The sequence below is a fragment of the Streptopelia decaocto genome (genome assembly GCF_964273445.1).
Source record: "Streptopelia decaocto genome assembly, chromosome: 1".
NCBI classification, from domain to species: Eukaryota; Metazoa; Chordata; class Aves; order Columbiformes; family Columbidae; genus Streptopelia; species Streptopelia decaocto.
In genome coordinates this window covers 84,902,924-84,928,126 of record NC_138663.1, presented here as the reverse complement: position 1 = coordinate 84,928,126, position 25,203 = coordinate 84,902,924, and the positions used below count along the sequence as shown (strand labels likewise).

Here is a 25,203-nt window from a genome sequence, read left to right as displayed (position 1 = left end):
AACACTATGCAATATCCAGTCCTGGTTACATAGCCTCTAATTTTTCCTCATATTATCTCTCTTTTCAGCTCTCCATGGAAGATACAACCTCCATCCTCCCCAAGCTGAAACGCAACTCCAATGCTTATGGGATTGGGGCTTTGGCTAAATCATCTTTCTCTGGTGAGATCCTCAAAATTTGAGTTTATCCTTGGCAGCTTCTCTCTACGGGCCTATATGCCTCTTCCCATAGCTCTCTGTTGCTCTCCCAGCTGCTCCTTTCTGACTCTTGACTTTTTGAGGCCTTAGAATCTACACCATCATGGTTCTAGATACAGAAATCTCTTAGTTGTTGCTCTTTAAAAGAACAGATTTGTCTTACTGCTGTTTGCTTCTTACCATGCACCCCAACTCAGACATCTTCAATTGCTTCCCCTCAAACAGTCTTGGGTTTAACCCTGTTTTTATTTGATTACTTTATTCACTTCCAGGCTTCATCCTTCATGCCCAACTCTGTCCAAATGGATTCTAGGCAAGGAAGGAAGTGGTCTTTCATATTTGGGGTTTCCCTTTCCCCTCACTTCTGAGAGCCAGTCCAAGGAAAGATAGAGAAACTCTCCTGGAGAGTGATACAATGAAAGGTGGGAGACACCCAACACCAGGCCTGAAGCCTGTTAGGAAATGAGGGGAGAAGCTCCACTTTCAAGACAAGTAAACAGCATGGCAGACAACCCTGGAGCTGTGTAATAGCCCCTCCTTGTTTTCTAATGTCTGGCCCCTTAGGGATATCTCGCAGCATGAAGGACCATGTCACAAAGCCAACGGCTATGGGCCAAGGCCGTGTGGCTCACATGATTGAATGGCAAGGCTGGGGCAAAGGTAACAGCCAGCAGCAGCAGCACACACATGAGACAGCACGCAAAGACGCTGATGCCTACTCCGACCTGAGTGATGGTGAAAAGGAGGCTCGGTTCCTTGCAGGTAGCGCTAACTTTTTGGCATGTGTATTGGATTGGTTGGGATGTCCCAGAGCAGAATCACTGAGAGACAAAAGTGCAGTAACCTGAAAAACACACTCAGGAGAGCTTGTGGGTCATTCAGTGAAAAGAGAGAGATTGTGGTTGGAGTATTGCCAATGGCATGCATAGTGCAGAGGGTGAGGACCAATTGTGGGTGATGGGTATTGCAGAGATAGGATAAGAGTAGGACAGTGTGACCAGGAGATGACGTTAAAGAGAGTGGTGAGAAGTGGAGACTTTCATAGATCCCTGCTTCCCCTCACTGTCTTCTTTGGCACAGGAGTGATGGAGCAATTTGCTATTTCTGAGGCAACTCTTATGGCCTGGTCCTCCATGGATGGTGAAGATGTGAGTGTAAACTCAAACCAGGAGAACCCAGCAGGCAATTACTCTGAGAACTATCAGGAGCTAATGGAGAGCCAAGGTGAGCTCCAGTGCCTCTTGTTAATCTTGAAATACCCCTTTCCTGCTTTTGTGGTCATGTTGCTTTCTTTCCTTCTACCCTGTTCTATTCTTGTAGCCTCAATTTTTGGAACTGGGATCTAGCAGAGGCATCACCTATTTGTGGAGCTGTCCAAGGAATATTAGCTTAACAGGGAGGCTCCCAAGCCCAGTTTCTTTGCCTTTTCTGAGCACAACTGTGGCAAGCTACTAGCTCTTGCAGTCAGTTGTGGGTATAATCAAGTTTGTCTGCCTACTGCCTAGAACTGCCTACCACTCTTCACCCTTCTCCCCTCTATCTACCTTGTACAGTACAGTGCCATGCACAGGCATACAAGCTGTCTGAATGAGCCATCTTGGCCTAGAGAGTGTCTAACTGTGTGTTTTTTCCCTCTTTTACTTGCAGAGCATATGGCCCAGACACAGTATGATAGCTGGCCTCATTCCTATGTCTCACAGGGCATGTATTGCTTAGGTTCATCCGATGCCTGGGAGACCAGTGACCAGTCCCTCATCGCTTCCCCAGCAACTGGCTCCTATTTAGGCCAGAATTTTGATGAGTCCCAGACAAATCTTCAGGAAAGCATTTTGATGCAGAGCAGCCTTCTCCAGCAGCAACAGCTACAGCAACAGCGGCAGGAACAGAACTTCATCCAGAGCACGGGGCTGGTCCACGTGTGGCCCATGCAGACTGCTCAAAGTGGGGGTGGGGCTGAGTCCAGCACATACATGGAGGACCACATTGAGGATGAAGGGAACCCACAGCTGGAAAAGGCTCCTCTCCTAAACAAGAAACCCTCTCCAGAGGAGGATGATGCAGTGTGCCGGGACCTGGAATCACTGTCTCCTCGAGAGGAGATGGAACACGCTGCACTGAGCCGCAAAGTCTCAGATGTCACCTCCTCTGGGGTGCAGTCCTTTGATGAGGAAGAGGGAGAAACAAACAACTGATGCTTTCTGTGAAGTTCACATCACTGCTGAACAAGGAGAGGGGTGGCAAGGAATGAAATTACAGGGATTCTTCTCTCCAGGTCCCCATACTTCTGAGCAGACACACCTTACATTCCTGACATTTAATTATTTTTTTAAATGAGAGAAAAATCTCAAAGTGATCAACAAATGAAGACCTCTTCTTCCTCTCTACCATGGACATGTATTTTTGATTTTCATTACTCTGGGCAACACATGTGAGGTGCTTGGAGAGATCTGGGTTGGTAAATAATTTCTAAATCTGTTTAATACAAAGTCTTGGCTATGGATACAAACTCTTCTGGTACTAGGGATGTGGCTGATGAGACAGGCTTGGTATAGGGAGTGGCTATGTAGCTAGAATACGTCTTGGCAGAATGGATGTTGCTCTGCGGACATGGTCCCCTTTGATAGAATATATAAATATAAACTGGATTAAAATGAAGATATGGCTTTACAAATATAGATTGCACTAGTACTGTGATTGTGGCCGATACAGAGGAGAAGGCTGTATTCAATATGGACTGTACTGAGATGAAAGATTCACTGTGTAACCAGATCTTCAATAGCACCTTGATATGAAATTGTAGGCTTGGTGGATACAAACTGTGCTCCGTGGGTGTGGACCGTGCTGCAGTGCAGATGGTGTTCTGTGGGCACGGCTCTGCTGTGGCGTGGAAGAATGCATGTAGATATGACTCTAACTCTGCTCGCAGATATTCATGCTTTGGTCTCTTTCTAATATTTCATTTATTTGTTTATCTCTTTGACATTTCTGCCTTCCCATGAGCTGGCAAGACTTGTGTGTCTTTTTGGCATTGGGCACTGGATGCCAGTGGAAAGGACATTTTCAGCTACAGAGACAGTCATAAAAAGCTGACTCTTGCAGGGGGCTTGAGAACCTGTCCATCTTCGTGCTGCTGCTGTATCCTTCTGTCTTTTCCTTTGCCATCAGTATGGGGAGACCCAGAGAATAGGCAGGAGATCCAGGAACAGTGTGTATGGCTATGAGATAACAGATATCCAGTTTAAATTTGAGTTTTCAGTTTTTGCTTTTTTAAACTTTTTTTATATTGCTGGGTAAGTGTTCCTAATGAAGCAGTTAATAGTGGGAAAGGCCTGTACTGCAGTCATCACTTAACAGAAATATCGTACCTTTCCCCTTTCTGCCACTCTTGCAGTGCCAAATATCACTGGAGGAAAAGGGATAGGAGGAAGTTTTCTTCTATTTATTTCTACTTCCTGCCTATGTTTTCTTCTTATGTTTTCTTACCTCCAAGCAATTTAAATAATGCTCAGTACTTGGTCTGCTTGTTTTTCCCTCCCATCTGTTTTTTAGGAGCGGAGAAAGCTGAGTTCAGGAGTTTCCCCTATTTGTACGGGTTCTATATTTTTTGGTTAAAAAACCCTGGTTCATTGACTAGGAGGAATTCAGTCTCTCGCAATTCCTTGTCACGTTTCTACAGACTTCCTTTGGGGCAAGAGGCATTTTCAAAAGAAATTGAACAAATGGGCTCCTTTCAGGTTCTCACCAGAAAATAAACAGGGGCAAAAGCAAAAGGAAAATATCGTACAAGACTATTTGTTTTGCTGAACAGAATCAGCAGACATTACCCAAGTGCTGAGTTTTAATTGCAATACCTCTTGCAAAGAATCATGGGTTTAGATCAGACGCTGCATCTGAGGAGCTTGATAAAGGTATTTGCCTGGACACTGCCATACTGTCCCAGTGGCAACTCATTCTCATTTACTCTGACTCATATCTACTCTGTTTAGTTCATGATACATTTGTCTCTTATTTGCCTCCTCTTCAGACTTGGTGTATTTTTTGGATGAGAGGAGAGTGATACATACTTCATTCCTGGTTCAGATTCAGTCCCAGCACATCTGCATGGAAGAATGTCTGAGGAGAATAAAATATGACTGAAGTAATATCATCAAGAGTTCAGACAGCTCCTGGCAAGCAAAGCAAATGATGTCCAGGAATTATGAAAAGTAAGAATGCGACTCCTAGGTAGAACTTTACCCCACTCAGCTTTCCCCTGTTTACACAGCCATCTGCATGAAGAGAGTCTCCTCTGTAAGCGCCCGAGTCTTTCCAGCCAAGTCCATTTCAAGCAGATCTATCTTCCCTCTCCATTGCACATCTAAAGACCTTTGGTATATTTACATAAGACTGGTAATTTAGTGTAGGTAAGAGAAAAAAAATTTTGTGACCATTTTTTACCCATTTGCTTGAGCTTGCTTACGTCTCTCTAAGGAGGTAGCTTTTCTCCTGAATGATCACCTTTCAGTATCTCTTTAAAGATGTTTACACATTCAGGTGCTAACGTCCCCTGGGCAGGAAGGCTTGATAAAGATGATCTCCTGCAGTTCTCATAGGGCCAGTGCTAGCTCATTGTCCTGAACTGATTTGGGTCTAGCCATGAAGCATGGCCTAGGAAATCACACTAGCCAGAACAGGGAAATGGGGCAAGTGCCAAGCAGATGACAAATGAGTAAGTGTTAACCTTTTCTTATTTCTTTTTTAAAAAGCCTTCAGGTAAACAAAAATGGTCAGGTATGTTCCTTTGTGGGAGAAGATTTGGTTGGCTTGTTGCTATTTTCACCAAACCATTTTGTTCCCATGTGCCTCTCCAGGACCAATCTGGATGTTTATGGTAACTTTCAGAGTAGCTTCTAATGATCCCTCTCTGTTGTTTACAGGACTGGGACAAGTGAGTCAATTTGTCCAGGGCTTCTTTTTCTTTTAATGTGGACATGTGATACATTTACTAAGCTGTTTGATTGATGTCTAAAAGGTGTACATTTTCTCCATATGCAGAGCAGTGTCAGGGAATTACCTACCTGGGAAAAAGTGTGGAAAAAATTGATCTCATAGAAAATTCTACTGAGTTCATTAGGAAGACAAAACCTATCTGTAGAGTTTTCTAACCTCTGTGGAATTGGATAGAATTATACCTTGCTTATATCCATAACTTGATCTCTAGAAACCTGTAGATAGACTCTCATTCTCTGTGAATTCAGACTGGTTGAACACTACTGTCCATAAAAACCTTCAAGTTTACTAAATTCTATAAAGGTTTTTCATAAAGGTCTTAACTTCCTGTGAATAATAAAATGTCAGCCTTTTTCTGGGAAAAAAAAAAAAAGGCTATTTTCCATGACCACTGCACAATCCAAAAGAGAAATGTATCTACATTTGCTAGGAGCTTGACTGGAGAGAGCAGGTCTGCCCATCCACACTTGCTCCCTGAGTCAGCATCTGGAGCTGAACTGGAAAGGCAGTTGAATCTTTGAAATCTTTGAATCTCTTTGAAAATTGAAAACATTTTGTATAACTTGGCCTTTTCTTATATAACAGGCCTGCTGCTTATATATATCCAATATTGGAGAGAGGGACCTGGGGCCTACAGTAGATTCCCCAGAAAATACATTATTAAATAGCTACACCTATTCAAGCATATGGAAGGCACAGGTGCTCTGTGAGCAAAATTTGGCCTGCAGTTCCTTTATCCTAGTGAGGAGAAATGAGCTGGAGAGAGGCCAGCTAAATGCTCAAAGCCCAAATAAAATTTGTGAGGCTGAAAACAAGAAAGAAATGTAAGCTCAGTATCCCTGATCTACAGTTATTAACAAATTGAGCCCTGCTGTTCATTTACACAAACCCTTTGTAAAGCAGAGCTGCACTACATAAAGATTTTGGATTTTCTTGAAGCAGCAGAGGTAGAAGATTCTCATCTTTCCCCCCCAAGCCTTTATCTTCAACAGGAACTTGTTGAAATTACTGTGCTGGCCACAAAGGAAAGCTTAAACACAAGTGACCCTAATTGAAAAAGATCTCAGATTTCACTGTAAGGAAATTCTCTCTTGTTCCTTTTCCCGTAATTGCTCATATCTGATCAGTTACACTGTTTCTTAAGTTTTTCTTTCATATAAATCTTAAGCTTTCTTTACAAACCTTGTGAGTTCTCTTCAACTCCCTTACCTCAGGCTCTGTGTTGGAGAAATCAATCTTCTTTCCGTTTCTGTGTCTCTAAATCATCTTATTCTGGGAAGCTGCTGACAAGTCACCCACTTGCTTTTTCCCTTTAAAAACTTTAACATCACCTTTCATGATAGGCTTGCAACAGAGAACTGAGTTTAACCACACCTCTAAGCAGATCAGATGGTGAGCTGCTGTGAAGGAGGCAACCCTCTGCCCTGACTGTGCTCACTTCCCACAATCCTTGTGCAGATGCTGATGCACAGCTAACCCCAGAGCAAGCCAGTGCACTTCTACCCTACTATAAAAGTGAAAGAGAAACAGCTGTGAGCAGAGGAAGAGAGCAGTTGGCCTTTATATCAGGTAGGGGAAACTGCAGTTTGAAATGGCATCCTCATGAGGAGTCTAAGCTGCTGAAATGAGCTGTCATGCCTTCTCCCATCACCATGAGCTGTATACTTCTACTGCCTAAGAAGCACCAGTCCTGACACTAATTTGGCTGCTTAGGAACTAGCCCCATTGAAAACTAATCCAGTTCCCTATCAAAAGAAGTGTTTCATTGGGATCAGTTCCTTGTATTATTTCACTTGGAAGGGCAGGCATCACTGAGGGCTGGTGAAACAAGCAGATGGTCATGTTGAAGAATACTTATTTGGTTGCAGATGTGACTTAAATTGGCTTCAGCTGATTGTGAAATAGCTGTCTGAGGAAAATAAACCCAGCTGGGGTAACAGGTAGGACATATTCCCCCCTTCCTTCCTTAGTGTTTTGCTTAGAATTTCTAGTATGCTCTTATCTGATTTGGTCTTTGTTGTTATTTAATGCCCTGTTATTTCCCTCACTATTTCCTCCTCTTCCACAGGCTCCTTTGAGATAAACTCTTTCCATTGGGCAAGAGAAGATGAGTAACTTGATATATGCCTGGAATTAATAAAATTAACATACACAAATCTCGTATGCACTCAGCAACTACACTCCATAATAGCTAAAGATATTGATAAGTCTTCTCCTGTAATTGCAAGAGGCAGAGCTTTGTGCAGGAGTGAAGCACAGCTTTTGGAGGTGAGATTTATCTCTATCTTAAGCCAGTTCTAATCTACTGTGAGACCCAGAATGGCGCTTCACAGCTAGGCAGAGTCTGTGCATGATGTGCTGCGTACAACACCTAGAAAACAATAGTTCTATGCCCAGAGAAGAGAACTGGAGAGAAGCAAACTGTTCTTTTCATTTGACAGAAGTACAAGGTGTGGTGGTGAGGCAAGCTGGTGTGCAACAGTACAGGCTTGTGGACAGCTGTGTGTGCTCTGTGCAATATCAAGAAGTTGTCTAGCCAGAGATGGAAAGACATAGAGAGAAAGGCTTGGGAAAAAGATCAACAAAGCTTGATGTCCTACACTCACACAACACAGGTAGGAAGCTCCATGGCAGACTCCAGGCAGAATGGGCTCAGGTATAGAATTGCTACACAAGCTGTAGTTCCAGGATTGGTAGAGCATACGGTACTCCTTAGTCCAAGCCACACTTCTTTCTGTAAGACAGTGTGATAGGAAAGAGACTTCTCTGAATTTGGGCCTGTACTGGCTTCTTTTTTCATCATCTTTGAAAACCAGTTCACAATATGCTTAATTCTTCAGGGGAATCATGTAAGAAATATACCAAATGAGAACTTAGTCATTGTCCAGATGAATTTAATGTGAGTTCTGTTCTCACTGGAAACCCAGAAGATCTAAATTTAGCTCAGTTTGCTCTGTTGTATTGGTAATTACCTAGAAGGAGAAACAAACTAAAATAAATACACCTTTAAATGTTGTAGAGAGCAGAACAAATTTGGCGTAATCTAAGCTCTTCCTTCTAACTTATCCCAGATGTAATTTCCCACGTTCATTGTTCAGACAACTCTAAACAATCTGGCATTTACCTTAAACTAACTGTTTGACTTCATCAGGAAGGAAGGAAGGCCCTTCTAATACAGAGATTATCAGCAGTTGGTGTTCTTACATCTAGAAAAATATAAATGAGTAACAGTTTCATCTCTGATTCTCTTGCCCTGTAGCAATCTGACGGGGAAAGATTTCTGTGTCGTGGCTCAGGGAAAGGACTGATAAACAGGGAAAATGTGAGGAAAGCAGTGCTTTTTAGAACTGAACATATGTGTAGGACAGCCTACGGTCATTAAAGCCCGGTCTCAAATATGAATGCAAGCTGTGAAGTCAATGCCAAGTGCGTCTTTTGTATCATAGGCTTTTTGCAGGCTAAGTAGTAGTGAACCTGCACGTGAGCAGAAGAAAACAGCTGGACACCCATGCCAGATCACTGTCTCTTTGTCTCAGATGATGTCATGGAGCCTGGGCAAGACTCTTCAGGTCACTATATTCTCTCAGCACACAGCCAGCTTTATGAATTGACTGGGGCAGGCATGAAGACAAATGGTTACCCTGTTAACAAATGGACATAGAAGACCTGTGCTTAGAACATTAGGGTCTATTTACATCCTTGCACTGACATTTTTCCCCAGCATAGGCAGAACAAAGTGTTATATTTCCCTTGGAAATCAGGAGAAACTCTATGATTGTCAGTATTGATCTGTGCAAAGCAAAATAAATACGTGATATATTTTTCCAATGCAGACACAGATTGTTGGAAGAAGAAAAATTTAGGCTGTAACTGTCAGACAAAGAGTATGTTTACTAAAACTATAAAGACTTGTTAAAGAATGTTCTCAGTGCAGATGTCATAGAATAGTTTGCGTTGGAAGGGATGTTAAAGATCATCTGGTGCCCACTCCCCTGCCATGGGCAGAACTTACCTACTGATGAGTAATAGCTGCTCTCTTCTAGGAAGGGAGAGGTTGCAGTGTTCTGTGGAAAGAGTGCTATTGAGGATCTCTCTCATCTGCTTTGACTGGGGACATTTTAAATGCTCTCTGAAACCTAGTTTTGTATTTGCTTTCCCGTAAGGGATCAAATGTCCATGCTATCAAGACAAAAGCATCTAAAAAGACTTTTCTCTGTTATAGAGATGAGACAGTGCACCAAGGTTTACTTCTAATAAGATAAAGGCATCTAATCCAGATTCACTGGCCTTCTGGACTCATTTTCATTGGGCATGGAAATCCAGTCATGAGTTGAGGATAGTCAAAAGGTTAAGAATCAGAGCTCTGCCAAGTTACCATGAGGCAAGTACAGGTGGACTTGCCCTCTTTTCAGATACTGCATGTGTGAGCAATATAGCAAGCCAAAAGCTCATTTGTAGGCATATATTCTTGTTTGACTTCAATTTTTCTTCTCTCATTTGTGGATGTTTTGCATGACTGGAGGTCTCTGGGAATCCCTACACTATACAACTGTGACCCAGAAATAATTTTACAGGGAACAGGATTTCTCTTGTTTCAACTCTTCAGATATGGGAGGGTACAGACTGAGGATTTGAGAATTAAAAGGGTGGTAGGTGGTAGTCTCAGGGGTGGCATGTGGAATAGATTCCTGAAGCATGTTTAAAAGTAACTAAAGGCTTGGATCTTCAAATGTTGTATTCTCAGTATCTGAAACTGCTTTAGCATAAGTGTATGGGACAATGGAGGTTACCACAAAGCAATTTTAAAGAACTTCCCCCAAGACTGTACAAATTTTCTGTAGAGGGGAGGCTGCACGGCAATTATATATATTCTTTCAAGCTAGTGTTTACAGAGGTGCATTGATGTTTGGGGGGAAAGTACTGAATGGAAGCAAAACAAAAAGGGAAAGGAACCCACTATTGAAAGCTTTCATCCTTACCTTGTCACACACTAGCCCTTAATAACTAAAATGAGTCTGATTTGCCTTTGGTCTTCCAGATCCAAAACATGTTTGCCTGAAAATTTTTGTTCGATATACTTCGCATGTTTTGATAATGTGACTTATGAGATAACACTTCTACAAAGATATATATAAATACATACATGTGCAACCACATACATACATGTAGACACACTACATATAGATTTAGGAAACTGTATGGCATTATACACCTCCATGCCTGTATGTGGCAGCAACCACAGTAAAGGAGGGGAGGTAGCTCAAAATAGCATGTACAGTCCTTTATGGAGTTGTTATTAAACAGAATGTGGTCTTGCTGTCCTGGCTGGTGGAAGTGTTTTATTTCTGCGGACTGGTTCCAGGGGAGTTGCGTCGCGTCTGAGGAAGGAGAATCCTAGGAAGAGGGGGTGGATCTCAATGAGATAGTCTGATGGAGGATGTTGAAAAGCATCCATGGTCGCTTGGAGAGGCATCCCAGAGTAGGAAATAAGAGATATTTCATGTTAAGAAGATAAGAACATCATGCTTGACTATACCAGGGCTGAAATCTCATGTGTGCCTGTGGCTACCATGACACAAATCCCAGGCCACTGCAGCAGATTTGATGACAGACAGCATCCCATAGATGAGATCATCTAGTTTAGAAGAATGAATTTTCCTGTTACACTGAAACAGTGTTTTCCCCATCATACATGTGACTTTTGTCCTGATATTGGTGACATGCAGACACATGGTACAGAGTTGGACAGAAGTTTCACAACAGCAGTTTAAGACAGGAGACACAAAGGAGTCTGATGCTGGGGTTGTAAAAGGCACTGACACTGGTTAGCAAGGCTATCGATTCACATTTCAGTTTTAAATCGGTGTTTCTCAGCCTGCTGCCCTCATAGCAGATTGAGGAATTAGTTGGTAAAGGGAAAAGAGCATCCCTGCACTTCCAACATTGTTGTATCATCTGCTTCTGATTTAGAACATTAGGCTAGATACAGTAACACTTTGTTTACCATACAAGAATTTTAAGTTCTAGCCATAAAAGTTACCTATTTCCTTGTGAAGATACTTGCACTTTTCCGTTGTTTCTTACAGGGACTACTCAGTGTCGCTGGCCCTGCTTAAGGCATAGTGGTATATTTCACAATCAGGCCTATTTAGCTGATCTTTGCTTTCTGTGTTCTACAATATTTGAAGTAATTTACTTCCTTCCAGTTTACCTGCCTTTGCTACTGAATAGATTCCCACCCACTCTTTGGTATGTATGTCTGCATAATTATGTTCCTATAATTAATTGTGACTTACATAAGGCACACATACTTAACTCCTTTAGTTTGTTTGGTTTTGTCAATCCTGTAAGTCCCCTAGTACTCATTTCTGTTGTTGGTTTTTAGTTCTTGTTGTTGCTGGTTTTTTATATGTTTTTTCTTTTTCCCAAATGATTTCTAAATTGTTACTTTTTTTTTTTTTTTTTTTTTTTTTTTAAATGTAGTGTGTCAAATGAAATCAGTTGTTCCATATATGCTTAAGATTTGAGTCCCTGGGAAAATAACATGTCTCTGGGCCTGGAAGTTGTACCTCTGCATAGGAAAAATATCTTTTTTTCTCAATTTCACATTATACTACAAAGATGGTGTCCAGCTGCTGAGTGCTTCACCTAGCAGAAATCTTTTACCATCACACTAGTCTAGATTTATCCCTTGGTTAAGTATGCCTCCTTTGGATTTAGCTGCTTAGCCCCAACATAAACATAATTCTGTGGTATCTGCCCCAGTCACTGATCTCTAATTTCTGTTTATTTCTCTGTTTAGACTGGATGGCAAATCTATCATATACTTCTCTATACTATCTTACAAGCTTTTATATGTTACTTTCAAGTCATTTATGAAAACAGTAAATGGAAAGGGCATAAGACCACTTGCTGCACACTTGGCTCAGCACTTTAGCAGCTGCAAGGGTATTTTCTGTACAGTCCCTCAGATAGCTCATATCTTCTGTGCCAGAGAAACTGCAAATTTGATTCTATGATAAGATTCTGTGACTTTTGGTCATAATTCAATTACCTCACAGCTCCCATTTATTTTCAGAGCCTGTTTGCTTAAGTGTACTACAGAAGTTGGGGGCAGGGGAGTAAGGGAGGAAGCAGATTTATCTTTTTTGCAAATGTGTTCTTCATAAGCCTTCCACTACTGTCTTTTGCCCTTGTTTCTGTGTGGAAAAACTGAAAAGTTTCTAACTTGAGTTTGTGTGACTGTAATTCTGAACATATTATGGTAGGTCTTGTATTTTTACCTTCTGTTCTTCAAGCTAAGTAAGTAGCTATTCAGTAAATAGCCAGATATTAGCAGCTCTTAAATTGTTGTTCATATAAAGCAGACAATTTGCATTTTCATTTTTCTACATTGTTTCCTTTATAAATTTGCTACTGGTCTTTTCCGTAACATACTTTGTCCTCCATATCACATGCAATCCTTCAAGTTGGCTAGATAAATTTCAGCAACTGCTTTTACAAGCAGCACACCAAAACTGCTGGGATGCAAGCAAATGCTCATTTGAAAGGCAAATGCTTGAACTAGGGGTAGGTTTGGCTGAGACTGCTTTCATTTAGCTAGTACACTAATCCCAGCAGTGTTCACGGTAGTGTCTTTAGTGCTGTGAAGCTACATCAGGACTACTGACTTCCAGCAAGCTGAGGGAGGGGATATGGCTCAAAGCACAGGCAACCCAGTTGCAGAGCTATCTACTATTGCACACATGTGATTTGGAAAAGGTGATGTTTGTGTGTGTGCATGTGTATGTGTACATGTGCACAGGGTTGGCTGTATGGGGTAGGCACACAATGAGAGCCTGCAGTTTACTGCCAGGACCAGTTTTAGCTTGCCTCCCACAATTAAAGCCTTAAATAGTTTTGTTTAAGGTAAAATATATTTTTCTCTATTTGAGAGTACTAAGGCTCAGGCATGGCTTTTGTGTAGAAATACTTATTGGTCTCCAGTATTGTTTAGATTGTTAAGAGAGCTGTGCCCAGATCCTTGGTTATGTGGCCAAGAACAACTTAGTTCTTGCTATGACAGTATTTTTAATAGTGTATTTTTAATTATACCCTTCCTGGGGTTGGACTAATTTGACAAAGAGGGATCTTTACGTGCTCAGCTGGTTATTGCCCTGTCTTGTACTCTTCAGCCACAAAACACACATGTCTACACAGTGTTTGCATACTGTGGAGAGCAGTTGATTTTTTATGAACTCTTGAGTCTGTGTCTCTATTTCTGCTTGTACTAACTCATTTTGTCTATAGGGTTAGAAAACGAGATTTCTTTTTTAGTCTGAAATAATTTGCCAACCAATAAAAGTTACATTGTTCAGGCAAATTTTTCTCATTGTCCAGCAGCCCATCTCCATGTGTTTTCTCCTTCATCTGAATCATGACCAAGTGTCTTAGCCTTGTCATAACTACCCAAAGCTCTATCTGTTGTCTTATAAACCTTAGGTCTTTCTTATTTTTTCAGTTCTTTATATTGATGAGTTTAAAACCAGGACTTCTGCTTTCACATTTAAATGCCATATAAAAGCAAGAGTTCAACTCTTTGTTAGATTAAAATTTAATAGATGACTTCTTGTCTTCATTAACTGAATATCAGTAAACTGGCAATTAGTTGAGATTAAGACTTACATTTATCTTGAAGATACAAGGTCAAAGGATTTTTTAAGTATTTTTTGTGGTGATGGTAGTGGTGGTGTTTTCCCAGAATTATCTGCTGTGATGGAGATTTTTCCCTATCATATTATTCTCAGACTATTATATGTTGGATACCAAATGCAGTTCAACAGGTGATTAGAATTGAAAATACTGAACAGAATCAGCTATATTTTAGTGCTTTGAGTGGTAGTGGCAAGCTTGGTATAACATGAATCTCTGCCCAAAACAATCATTCTAAGCAACTTCACATGCTGTTTAGGAGAAAAGCACGCTTCTGTCGTTCAAAACAGCCTATGGGCTTCTTGTTTTTCAAGGCATGTGCTTGGATTTTTGGGGGCAGGTCTGAGATTTGACTTTCTAACTGAATGGGAAAGCCTCAGGGCTGATACAAATTCTGGGAGTATTTTGGCTTGGGGAAAAAGTATTTTTGTGTGTAGATAGCCAAGTCTGTGCTACTTGGATAGGATGCAGGTTTTAGAGTGACGTCACTATCACTTTATTTGCTAGACAAAGGTTTCAAATTTAAACTTTGAGGGGGCATACTGGGACTGCCTGAGAGGGTGTAAGCTTAGGGTTCTCTTGACAATGGCTCAGTGTCAGCTGACTGCACGTTTTACACTTATTGAAGTACTTGGTGTCAGCTCAGTGAAGATGTTATTGTTAAAATGGAAGTGGAAACATCTTCAGCCATCACAAACCGTCTTTGCAATATGTATTTTGTCTCCTCCTGGCTCCCTATACACATTCATGTATGCATACTTTTTCCCAGGTGAGAAAATGGTGCAGATGAATGCTGCTTTTGCTCCAAGGGTGACAGCATACCTGGAATGGATCTTGAGTAATGCCTCCAAAGAGCAGCAGTAACACTCACCTTTCGGCTTCCCCACAGAGAGAACTCCAGCTCCTCATAGTAACTCCAGACAGCTAAATGTGATAGGAACGGAGAGATATGTGTGTGTGGATGTGTGGGCAAACGTGTGCTCTTGTACTCTCAGGCGACAAACTCAAGAAACTCAACAGGTTAGCTTGTGTCTTACTTAGAGCTCCCCAAGCCTCTCCATTTCCATCATTTTAGTTCCAGATTCATCTTCCCAAGCTCACAATCTGTCTGTCATGACTCACATGCTTGCTGGCTTTGATTTAGACTCCATCTGCTTCCTCAGCCAGTCAGATCCCAGTTCTTCTGTAACACACTGTAGGAAAATTTGTGGGACTGAGCAGAACATGTATCTGTATTCAGGAGTGAGGAGGAGGAGGAGGAGGTGTATTGACTCCAGCTTCAAATTTTCTCCGTGTCTCATCTGCCTCAGTGCAAGTGTTTGGCTAAGCTGCAAAATGTAAGCCTGTACTTCCTAGTACTTGCTGGGGCTGACTGGGAGAAACTTGTTCTTCCTGACCACGTGTGGACCCTCAGATCAGGTTTCGTCTCAGAGTATTGCCACTTACTGCATATTTGTAGGTTTTTAAAAGTCTCATGCTTACTTAAAGGTCTATTTCAGTTCTCTGAGAAAAAACAGCAGTTGTTTTGACTCTTCTCTGCAGGGGAAGGTGACACAAAAGTAGCAATGTGCCACAAACCTCTGGTGGATGCAAGCAGCTGGTGTGCACAAGAGACTTGCCCTCAGGTCGCCACTGGCATCTCACAAGGACAGGGTGACCCTCAGAGGACTGAAGATCACTTAGGCAGGAAAAGGCTGCCCCAGTTAGCTTATAGAGGGGGATCATGTGTTAAGACAATACAGAGCTGGTGGTCTCTGAATTCCAGACAGCAAAAATAAATCTCTCCCTCATCAAGAGACTGGCTGGGGAGATTTCCCTCTACTATAAGCTTGTCGCAGACTCTTCCATCCATGAGCATCACCAGAGAGGAACTGCTGCAAGGTCAATTCTTGGAATTAAGGCCAGGAGGGAATTTTCCAAGGGAGAACAGGTTAGAGGTAATGATATTTTTCACTTGCTCCTGAGACAGCTTATGAAAAACCACCTATTAAGCTGAAACAGGTCACTATAAGTCATATAATGCTTAACTAATATCAGGAAAGGGGATGTGACCCAACATCCTGGAGAATACCCGCAAGAACATATTCTCAGAGCCTGGATTTCTTCTCTGTTGCTGATAAGTGGAAATATATCCACTACATCCAAGTCCCATGACACACTAAAAATAAGCTAGAAAGAAATGTAAAATGTTAGAGGAAAGCTGCAGAATACTCAGAATTTGATTTTGCCTATTTACTGAGAAAACCTCACAAGGACCATGAGTTAAACAAAGCAGCATCTTTAGCATGCATGACACAAACTGACAGGATAGCTTTTTGCCAGATACAGACCAAGAACTCCAGATTTAGAACTGGAATAGAGAGGGATGCTGCAGACAAGGGTTGAGGCCTCTGCTGTTAGAGACAAGCCGACAAAAGTGAGAGCTGGAATTCTCAGATCTGAGGTATGCAGAAATATGTGGAAAGTAGGCAGAGTAGAATTACCAGGAAAGAGAGCAGGAGTTTTCAGAGAGAAACCTGTTTTCAAAGTGTAGAAAATGTGGCTTCCCTCTGCTGTATTTCTTGGCAGCCTGCTAAGACTCCATTTTTTTTTTTTTTTGAGTTCTTGTATTTTAAGACTTTAACTTTGTAGAAATTGTGAACAGTGATTCAGAGAAAAACACAGGTATTTGAAATATAGGTGCATACACGCTGTTTTACTCCTCTCCCTCCAACACTGAGGATGTCCCCATTTAAGATTTCCCATTCTATTTAAAAAATCCAGAGATTGTGGGAGAACAAAGAGGCTTTCCTCCCTCCCAGTGCTTTTCTTAGAGCACTGGCTGAATTGAAGACATGAGAGATAGATCAAATATTTTCCTCCCATCTGTTTTTAGGGAACAGCTCAGCGAAGGACAGAGGAGAAGCTCCTAACTACATCCCCATCCAGGAAAATCCCAGAGTAAAAATTGAGAAAGAAGAAAAATGTTCTACATGGGAATGTTTGGGGAGGATGCAAGATAAGAGCCAAGTGAATAGGAGCTGCAGCAACATGGACATGATTGCAGTCAGAAGCAGCAATATGCTTCTAGGCTGGAGGTCTGGCTGTGTTAACATTGGGTCATGCAGGCCAAGTGTTACTGGAACAATGACACCAATGGAGAATGCTCCTCCTCCACTTTTCACATGGTAGAAATTCCCAGAGCATCCTGATTGTGTCCAGCAATATTTGTGTCCCATTACAATCACTTCTGCCATGTACATGAGCCTGCCCTTAGCCACCTTGCAGTCCACATCTGACTGCTGCACACACCCACATAGTTCAACAGCCTAACATGCTTTGCACAGAAAGAAAGCCACAGAATAAAGATCAGTCCAATGCCCCTTCTCCCAGCTGGATTAATCCTCTTTGGGGATTGCAAAGAACATCCAAAAGCTTCTCTTTGAGGAGCAAACACAAGAAGACTGGCTCAACTGAAGAATGTGATGGTCTACTCCCCTCACACCACCTATAAGGAGACATCATACTCATCTTCATCCTCATCCAGGTCAGTGGAGTGTAGGCTTATGTCCTTGAGGATGTCCGAGATGTTTTCAGCAACGGGCCCTGTCAGCTCCATCTCTTCCAACTCAGTATCAGTGGCATAAGTGGAACACAGGACTTCCCCCTCTTCATGCAAGTGTGAGGGCTGGGGGGAGTGTGAGCAGGGAGGCAGTGGGCTCTCTGTGCCCAAGTTTGCTGCTTGCTGTGCTGCTGCCATGTAGTTGTCCTGCTGGCTCCACACCTGAGTGGCCTGACTGACCTTCTCACTACTGATGGAAGTCCGGTTGGTGTCACGGAAACTGGCAAGGGGTGGGCGGAGGCGAACCCCAGACCGTGTGGAGCCCTCTATTGCCTTCTGGAGCTATGAGAAGAGAAAAAGTTCAGAAAAAAAGGATGAAAGGGAGGCTGACCCAGCTCTGCAAAGCAGAAGTTCATCTGCTTTCCAGAGTAAAGGGATCACAAATAGAGTTACAGCTCTACCTCTGGGGCCTGTGGAGATTATCTTTTACATTGGTGGTGTTATTTTTCGTTCCATGGTAAAAAACTAATTCCATACCACTTTCAGAGACAGTACTAGCCACTCAGTTAAGAAAAGGATGAACCATCTAACAACCCCGTAAACAACACCTGCTGCCTCCTCTGAAATACACTTATCCTTTCCTCTACATGTCTTCCAAAGGGCTGACCCGGAATTCCACACTGGATTGAAAATTTAGCAATTGCAGTTATATATATTCCCAGCTGGATCCTCCAGCACCTGTAGGTTGTTGCAATGATCCATAGGACATTTGCAGTTGATCAGGAGGAGATGAAAGGATCTGTACTTACCTCTTCCAAAGCCAACACTCCCCTCAGCTTTCCCATACTGGTTACATAGGCATGACTGAGGCCCAGTAATGAGAACAATGTATGCGTCTATGAGCAAAAATATAAAAGACCATTTCAGGGACTTTGGAAACTGGTAACATGATACTTGGTGCTAGAGTTAGGACTTGGGATTTAAAAATGGGAATCACAAAAGCTCACAAGTCTGCAGTTATCCCAGTGAGAAACTACCTCTTCCCTTCCCCTTTTGTAGCTAACAAGTACTACATTTTCATCCTTTTGCTGTACAGCCATAGTTGGGAGTGTGTTGGTGATGGAGAGCACGTACATTCTCAAAGTCACTGTCATCCGCCCTGTGGCAAACAGAGATTCACATGCAGCACCCTATGTATTTTGGGACTTAGGCAGATCCTATTTCATTTTGGTGCTGAAAATTAAACTATCATATAGCAACATGCAAAGTCAGAACCTGCTTAGGTTCTTTATTCCAGTGCTTTCCTTAACACCAGAAGATTTCTTTTTTCCCGTTCCAGAATATTTTCTGTCAGAAGCTAAGTTTGTTTCTGCTTATCCAGTGCAGTGGGAACACCAAAAACAAGTTATTCCCTTTCTCTTACAAAGCCTTCTTCAAAGGACAGATATCACACTGCCATCAGTCTTCTTCAGCCTAAATATACCCCATTTTATGTTCTTCATAATCAGACTTTCTAAAGCTTTTGCATATTCAGTGCTCATCTGTGGTGTATTTCCAACCTCCATGTTCTTTAAGCTGAGCTGTATCTGGAGTTTACCTTTGGCCTTAGATGAAGTCATTCTTTCACAGCTGGTGTTTGCTTTTATTTTTTTAACATCACATGAGACATTGAATGTCATGGTCAAGCATAAACTAGGAGAAATCTCAGTTCTTAGGAACAAGACATTTTACTCTGATATAAAAGCAAATCAGACTCGTTAAATACAATTTGATCATGATAAGCTGTGATACTCCTGTCATTGTCAGTAGTCTCACATTTAGCCCCACGTACCTCAGATAGTTTGATTATTTATTCCTGCATTTTTTGTGCATCCAAGTTAAGCTGACTTCTCTGTTATTTCAGAGTTTCTCATTTGCTCTTTTTTTGAGAGAGATATGAAACTTTCCCTGTTTGCAGTCTTCAGGTATAATTTCATGTAACCCCTATATTCTTAAATATAAAGGCTAGTGGTTTTAAGGTAACTTCAGCCAGCCCTTTAGAAAGCACCAGACTCATCTTAAGTATATGCTAACCTGTTCTTATTTTGCTCAAGGCTGAGATCTTGCCCCCTTGATAAGTAATTAATTTTGTGCAAGGCATATACTGACCATTCACATTAAATCAATATTGATAAAAAACATGCACTGCGCACTTTTGCTTCAGTAGACTGCTTTCCCCTTCCACCGAGCGAAAGCCCAGTCCTCTCTTACTCCTGATCTACAGTCATTGCTTTTACCCCTTGACATCTTGTGCTAACACTAGAAGTTGTATGATCAAGCTTCCTCTTTCTTTGCCCTTCAGTTCAACAAAGAGCTGATGATATAGGGTGGTTTCAAGCAGCTCTTCTCACTGAGGCAGACGCTACACCTTGACAGAAACACCCTGAGAAATCCAGATGAACTCATTCCAGAGCTGCACACTGACAATGCAGAGTGTAAATCTCAGTGTGATGCCCACAGCAGCAAGGCAGACAATACTTCCGTTAATATAGTGACTGGGAAATCCTATGTCGTGTCCAAAAGACATTTTAATAAATGCACTCAGACTTATCACGTAGCCTTTCATTTTGCAGGAAATGCAAGAATGTCATACATGCAGAATGTCATAGGAACAAACTGACTTCTGTAGCTGGATGTGGAAGTAGCTGGTGATAATAGTTGTAGGTGAAGACAAGGAGAAGAAATAAGTTATAGACTAGATTTGCAATGATAAAAACAGTGGAAAAAAACAGTGTATGCCTCAGAGAGACATCTGCACCCACCTTATGCAGGGAAGTTCTCTCCACCAGTTGGAACGGGGAAGGGTCTATGTGGCAGCTGTCAAAACACACATTCTTGTTCAACTCCTCCTGTTCCCAAGCATCTATCTGACACAGTAAAGAAGAGGAATCACTCTTACAGCAATCAGCAGTGTTGCTGTCTTCCATACCTAAACTAGTACCAGAAGAATGCTTCTTCCTTCCTATGTAGATCATTCATCTTGCCCATTATATAACACCCCTCAGGTTTCCTATCACTTCCATGCCAGATGTGAAGTCCCTATGAAAACAGAGCAATTCCAGTACCTCAGAGGTCTTCTGAGAAAGGTGAGGTTTTGCTCTTTCCTGCTTAAAGAGGGAATTAACATCTTAGCTTTCCTTTCTCAGTGCATCTTCCACTTGCCATTGCAAGATAATAGTTCCTTTGTGTAGAAATGAAGAAAGAACATAGACCCACAGAAAGATTTAGGTGAGGGGGTACCTGTGGAGGTCTCTAGTCCCAAACCCTGCTCATAGCAGGGCTGACTTCTAAGCTAGATTGGATTACCCAGAGCCTTACTCAGCACATTTAGCAAAACAATTTCTTCTCTTATTAGGTGAGACTTGCCCATTGTGCAACGCTAAGAAGAAAATGGCTTTAGCTATAGCTTTTTTTTTGTGGCAATCACTGGTGTTGTTGGAGTTCAGGAAGCATTGCAAAATATAGGAAATGAGCAAAAGAAGCACTCAATCTCACTTCCTTTCTGCACTCACCTCTTCTGGCCTCATTGTTTCAATGACTTCTGCCGGCTCCTGTAGGAGGAAACATGACAGGTAAGGACCCCACAGTTTCACAGAGTACAGAAAAGAAAAAAATTGCACATCCTCCTTACCCTGTATGATCCCTTTTTTGTTCCTAATGGTATATTACAGAGTGTTTAGATTCTCTTTATAGTCATACATTGTAAAGTGTACTCTGTACTTGCTGTGCTTCCCTTGACCGTGAAGATTGACTGTGGAATGCTGGTGAAGCAATTCAGTTGCCTAAACATGGTCATCTAAGTACTGCTTTAGATGCTCTCAAATATCCCACGTGGTGACCAATCACTGCTCTAGAGTGGATGTGTCTACTATAGGCTCTGTATGATATCCACTAACCCTGTGCAGATATATCAGATACACGAGGACATCTAACATGGTACAAAGCCAAAACATTTTTTTCATTTTTATCTGGCCAAAATTTTTTGCCAGATGGAATAGGACTGCACTTCATTCCAGGATGGTCAAAACAGCGTTATTTGCTGAGAAACAGATGCCCACACTCAGTCATGAGGGTAGGTAGCTTTGACACCTGAGCACAGGTGTCTCTTTAGGAAGAGTGCAATTACAGTAATCACACCCTTTTTCCTTGAATGGAGTTCCCCACTGATGCTGTCAGAGTTTAGGAGCATAAGTGTGTACATGCTTTGGCCAAATGCTGAATGGCTCTGAGTAGTAGATTCTATTCTATTGCATTCCCTTCCCTCTTCAGGATACTACTACGTCTCTGTTCCCCTAACCTGGACGACACTCTCTGCTTCAAGTGGATGGTTGTAATGGCACAAGAGATGCTGGATCAGTTGCCTCAGATTCCTGAAATTGCCTGAAGGATGAAAAAAACCACATGTATAAGAAAGAACAAATGAGAGCCAAAATTACAAAGTCTCAAGCCCATCTCCTTGCCTAAGGCAGACTGGGAAATAATATGAGGAACAGAGTAGATGCTAGATAAGCCAGTGACAATCTAGCATTCACTTTGTAAGATGGTGTTCGGGACATGCCAGAATAAATCTTCCCATGCAATATCTTTTCCTCAAGTAGAGGAAACAAACCATTACAAAGTAACCCTTGCAGATAATACTAATAGATCAGTGTCCCTGAAGAAAAAAACAAACAAATAAAAACACCAAAATCCAAAATAAAGCAACAAAAAAACTCAAACAAACAAACAAAAACAAAACAGAAGCAAGACTACTAACACAGAAAACCTGATACAAGGTGTAAATGGCTATGATGGCCGTTTCTGCAGTCCACAAAGAGAAAGTGCTGTGGAGGATGAGCATAGGAAGGGGGTTGAGAATTTGGAAATTACTTCAAAGACAAAATATATCAACAGCCTGAATGTGACAGGTACGAAGGGGTGACTAGTCCATGGTTTGTGGCAGCAGTGCAATGGTGAGAATGAAAAAAACTGCAGAATTATTCTCCCAGGCAGGACAGTCAGGAGTTAGGAAAGAGGAGGAGGTAGGGTTTGGTGCTGTTATGAAGTGAACAAGGCTGTAGAGGAAGGTTTGTTCAGAAACAATGATAGCTGCAAACCAAACTAAAAATTATGGCAGGGAAAGCCTCATGAAGTCACCCTGCTCCACCTCCTCTTGTCACTTCTGGATCAGTACTAGCTTAATGTAAAATGTCTCACACACTGTCCCTGTTTTCATGTGATTCTTTTTCTGCTTTGCTAAGGGAAGTGGATGGCTGTCCCAGCATTTTACTGTCCTGGAAGCATAAAGAGGATATTCCTTTGCCTTAGAAGTTTAGTCATACGTGAGTGCTGTTGTGGAACCAGCATGTGCTATATGCTATATTACATGCTAACATTTGGATGCCTAAAAGCATGAGCCAGAGCCTTAACCTCTGTATTCCTTCTCAGGGCTGGGCTATACCTCTGTGCTTACTCACTCTCTACATATTTCAAGGCACATAAAGGGAAAAAAGCCACCATCCTGAATCAAGTATACATGAGATAATGAATCAGAAATGAACTATGAGTACAGTCTTGGAAGTAAAGCTAATATAGGCTGGGGTGGAATACAAAGAACACAATAAATCAATATTTGTCCACCATGCTAATGTAGCTGAATCAAATAGATGTATGTTCAAAGGAGGATCTGTTCAGTTTTGGAGACAGCTGAGCAAAAGCCCAAGCTACTCAAAAACCAAGTACAGATGTTTAGGTCTCATGCAGCTTTTCCCAGAGAAATGAATTCATGGGCTGAAGGAGGCAAGAGATGGCACCCTTCCACGCAGACTCTGCAGAAAATGTCTGAGGAGATGTTATTGCAAAGGATGGAGTGGGGAGTACTGGCAGAGAGAGAAGCCTGAGTGAGCCTACTTTTGCTGTGTTCTTTGAGGGATCACAAACAGAAGATATTTCCAGGTAGGTCACACTGATGTTGAGGTGCATTAATGAAGTACCTTTACTACAGGATCAGCACAGAGAGTTCTTCTCGGCAACCTCACACACACTCAGCATGAAAGCTTCCACAACCTGGCTAGGATGCTGCTGAGGCATGCCATATGTTACCATACCTGAGAGTTGCTGCGGCTCCAAAGTTTCAGACATTTGTTTAAGAGGACTTGTTGGGCCGTTGGGCTCCTCTGGGTAACTGGCAGTGGGACTTGGGGGTCGAGGCAGCTGTTAAAGAAAGGAGAGAAAACAGAGTCCACCACGTGTCATTTCTTTCTCAGTCTCTCCAAATGTCTTACTGCTTTTTAAGCAGTCTCTGTGTTGCAATCTCATCACTTCTCTCCCTCACCTCTCCCTTCTCATCTGTATCCTCATCCTCATCAACATAAGCAAAAGATTCATGCTTCAGCTTTGGCAGGTTTGCCCACGGTCCCTTGCTGTGTCCATCGTAGGGTGCCTCAGACAGCTTCTGCTGCATTTCTCTGTTGAGGAGCCGCCGCCGTTCTGGGCTTATATGTCTCTGGAGGAGAGCCTGCAGTTCAGATCGTTCTACAGACCCCAGAAGGATCATAGTTTCTGCATATCACAGAGCAAAGAAGACATTAAGCCACTTAAGGGTTTTGAATATCCGCTGCCACATACTGTCCCCTCCTCCCTCCTGCCTCTTCAAAGTGCTTGGACTAGCACTATGTAGAGCTATAAAGGAGTCTTTGACCAACCCAGCTAGTTGCTGCTAAAACACTGTGGGGCTGTAGGAAGCTCACCATCCTTAAGTTGTGCCACCCCGCAGCACCACACCAGAAGCAGCCTCTTTACATATGCAAGATCCCTCCCTGTTGTCACAGTTCAGTCCACAAACTTTCCCCACATGTCCCTTACCTGCTCTATCTGCTTCATTGCCCACACTCCAGTTTACCTGTCTGATCAGCTGGAACAGCCTTCTGTCACACATAGTGGAAGATTTGGAGACTGATTTTTTATGTAGTGTGTAACACTGTCTCCTTCACAGCACGTAAGAGTAAAGCTAGTTTCTTTGGCTCTTTCAATTGAGACAGTCTTCAGGAAGGACTGGTTTCTCTATATTGCTTACCTGGTGAGTCCACGAAAGGCAAAGTCTTAACAGTGGTGCTTTGAAGTAGAGTTTGCAAGTCTCGGTATTTACAGTTGGAGGAGACGAATTTCACATCTTGAACCATAATATCTTCAACAAAGATATTGTATTTGCTGTGAATTTATGGGCAATAAGTGGAAGAGTTAGCATACTAAAAGTGTCTAGCAGACAAATTCCTTAAAGAAATATATAAATGACCACTTCTTTAAAAAGTATCCTCAATACAGCTACTAAATAGTCTTCTGTGAGAGTAACCAAATAGAACTTTTCAAAAGGATTAACACAGATCAACTGGATTTTCATTACAGATATGTTTCACTCCATTACCCCCCACCATAAAAATACACACATTTAGATACATGTATGTATAGGTGTTTTATATATACATACCTATACATGTTATATCTACTAGAGCGAGAAAGACGTGTATGAATAACTGAATTTTGTTTCATGCAAAATATCTAAATAAAATGATATGTCAGTCATTTACTGGGGAAAAAAAAATCCAAACCCCACTGAATTAAAAAGAAATGGAAACGAGACACTTGATTTTTAAATTTTTAAACTGAAGAAATTTGGAAGTATTAATACAAATTCAATAACGTTGCAGATTATTCAAACCTGTGCTTTTAGTGAAAAGTATAAGATAACATTTTTTTCCATTTCTGTG

At 41.8% G+C, this 25,203-nt stretch overlaps 2 protein-coding genes across 7 annotated transcripts in view; one reads left to right on the top strand and one right to left on the bottom strand.

The window, feature by feature from the left end:
* Positions 1–16,819, top strand: part of FAM131B (family with sequence similarity 131 member B) — a 60,864-nt gene extending 44,045 nt beyond the window's left edge. For 3 of the 5 annotated variants that reach the window (XM_082075911.1, XM_082075909.1, XM_082075910.1), the window contains exons 4-7: positions 69–162; positions 763–960; positions 1,279–1,422; positions 1,846–3,633. In XM_082075911.1, the coding sequence (XP_081932037.1) occupies positions 69–162; positions 763–960; positions 1,279–1,422; positions 1,846–2,390 (981 nt within the window). In that variant the 3' untranslated portion in view covers positions 2,391–3,633. Of the gene's footprint in view, positions 1–68; positions 163–762; positions 961–1,278; positions 1,423–1,845; positions 3,634–4,222; positions 4,404–7,055; positions 7,128–7,255; positions 13,440–16,753 lie in introns of those variants that run through there. The other 2 variants (XR_014186322.1, XR_014186321.1) reach the window with 2 other exon arrangements.
* Positions 16,820–17,357: 538 nt separating this feature from the next.
* CLCN1 (chloride voltage-gated channel 1) overlaps positions 17,358–25,203 on the bottom strand; it is a 35,210-nt gene continuing 27,364 nt past the window's right edge. For both annotated transcript variants that reach the window (XM_082075879.1, XM_082075880.1), the window contains 8 exons: positions 24,513–24,646; positions 23,772–23,998; positions 23,545–23,650; positions 21,756–21,838; positions 20,971–21,009; positions 20,221–20,325; positions 18,229–18,315; positions 17,358–17,761 (listed from right to left, as the gene is read on the bottom strand). In XM_082075879.1, the coding sequence (XP_081932005.1) occupies positions 17,366–17,761; positions 18,229–18,315; positions 20,221–20,325; positions 20,971–21,009; positions 21,756–21,838; positions 23,545–23,650; positions 23,772–23,998; positions 24,513–24,646 (1,177 nt within the window). In that variant the 3' untranslated portion in view covers positions 17,358–17,365. The remainder of the gene's footprint in view (positions 17,762–18,228; positions 18,316–20,220; positions 20,326–20,970; positions 21,010–21,755; positions 21,839–23,544; positions 23,651–23,771; positions 23,999–24,512; positions 24,647–25,203) is intronic.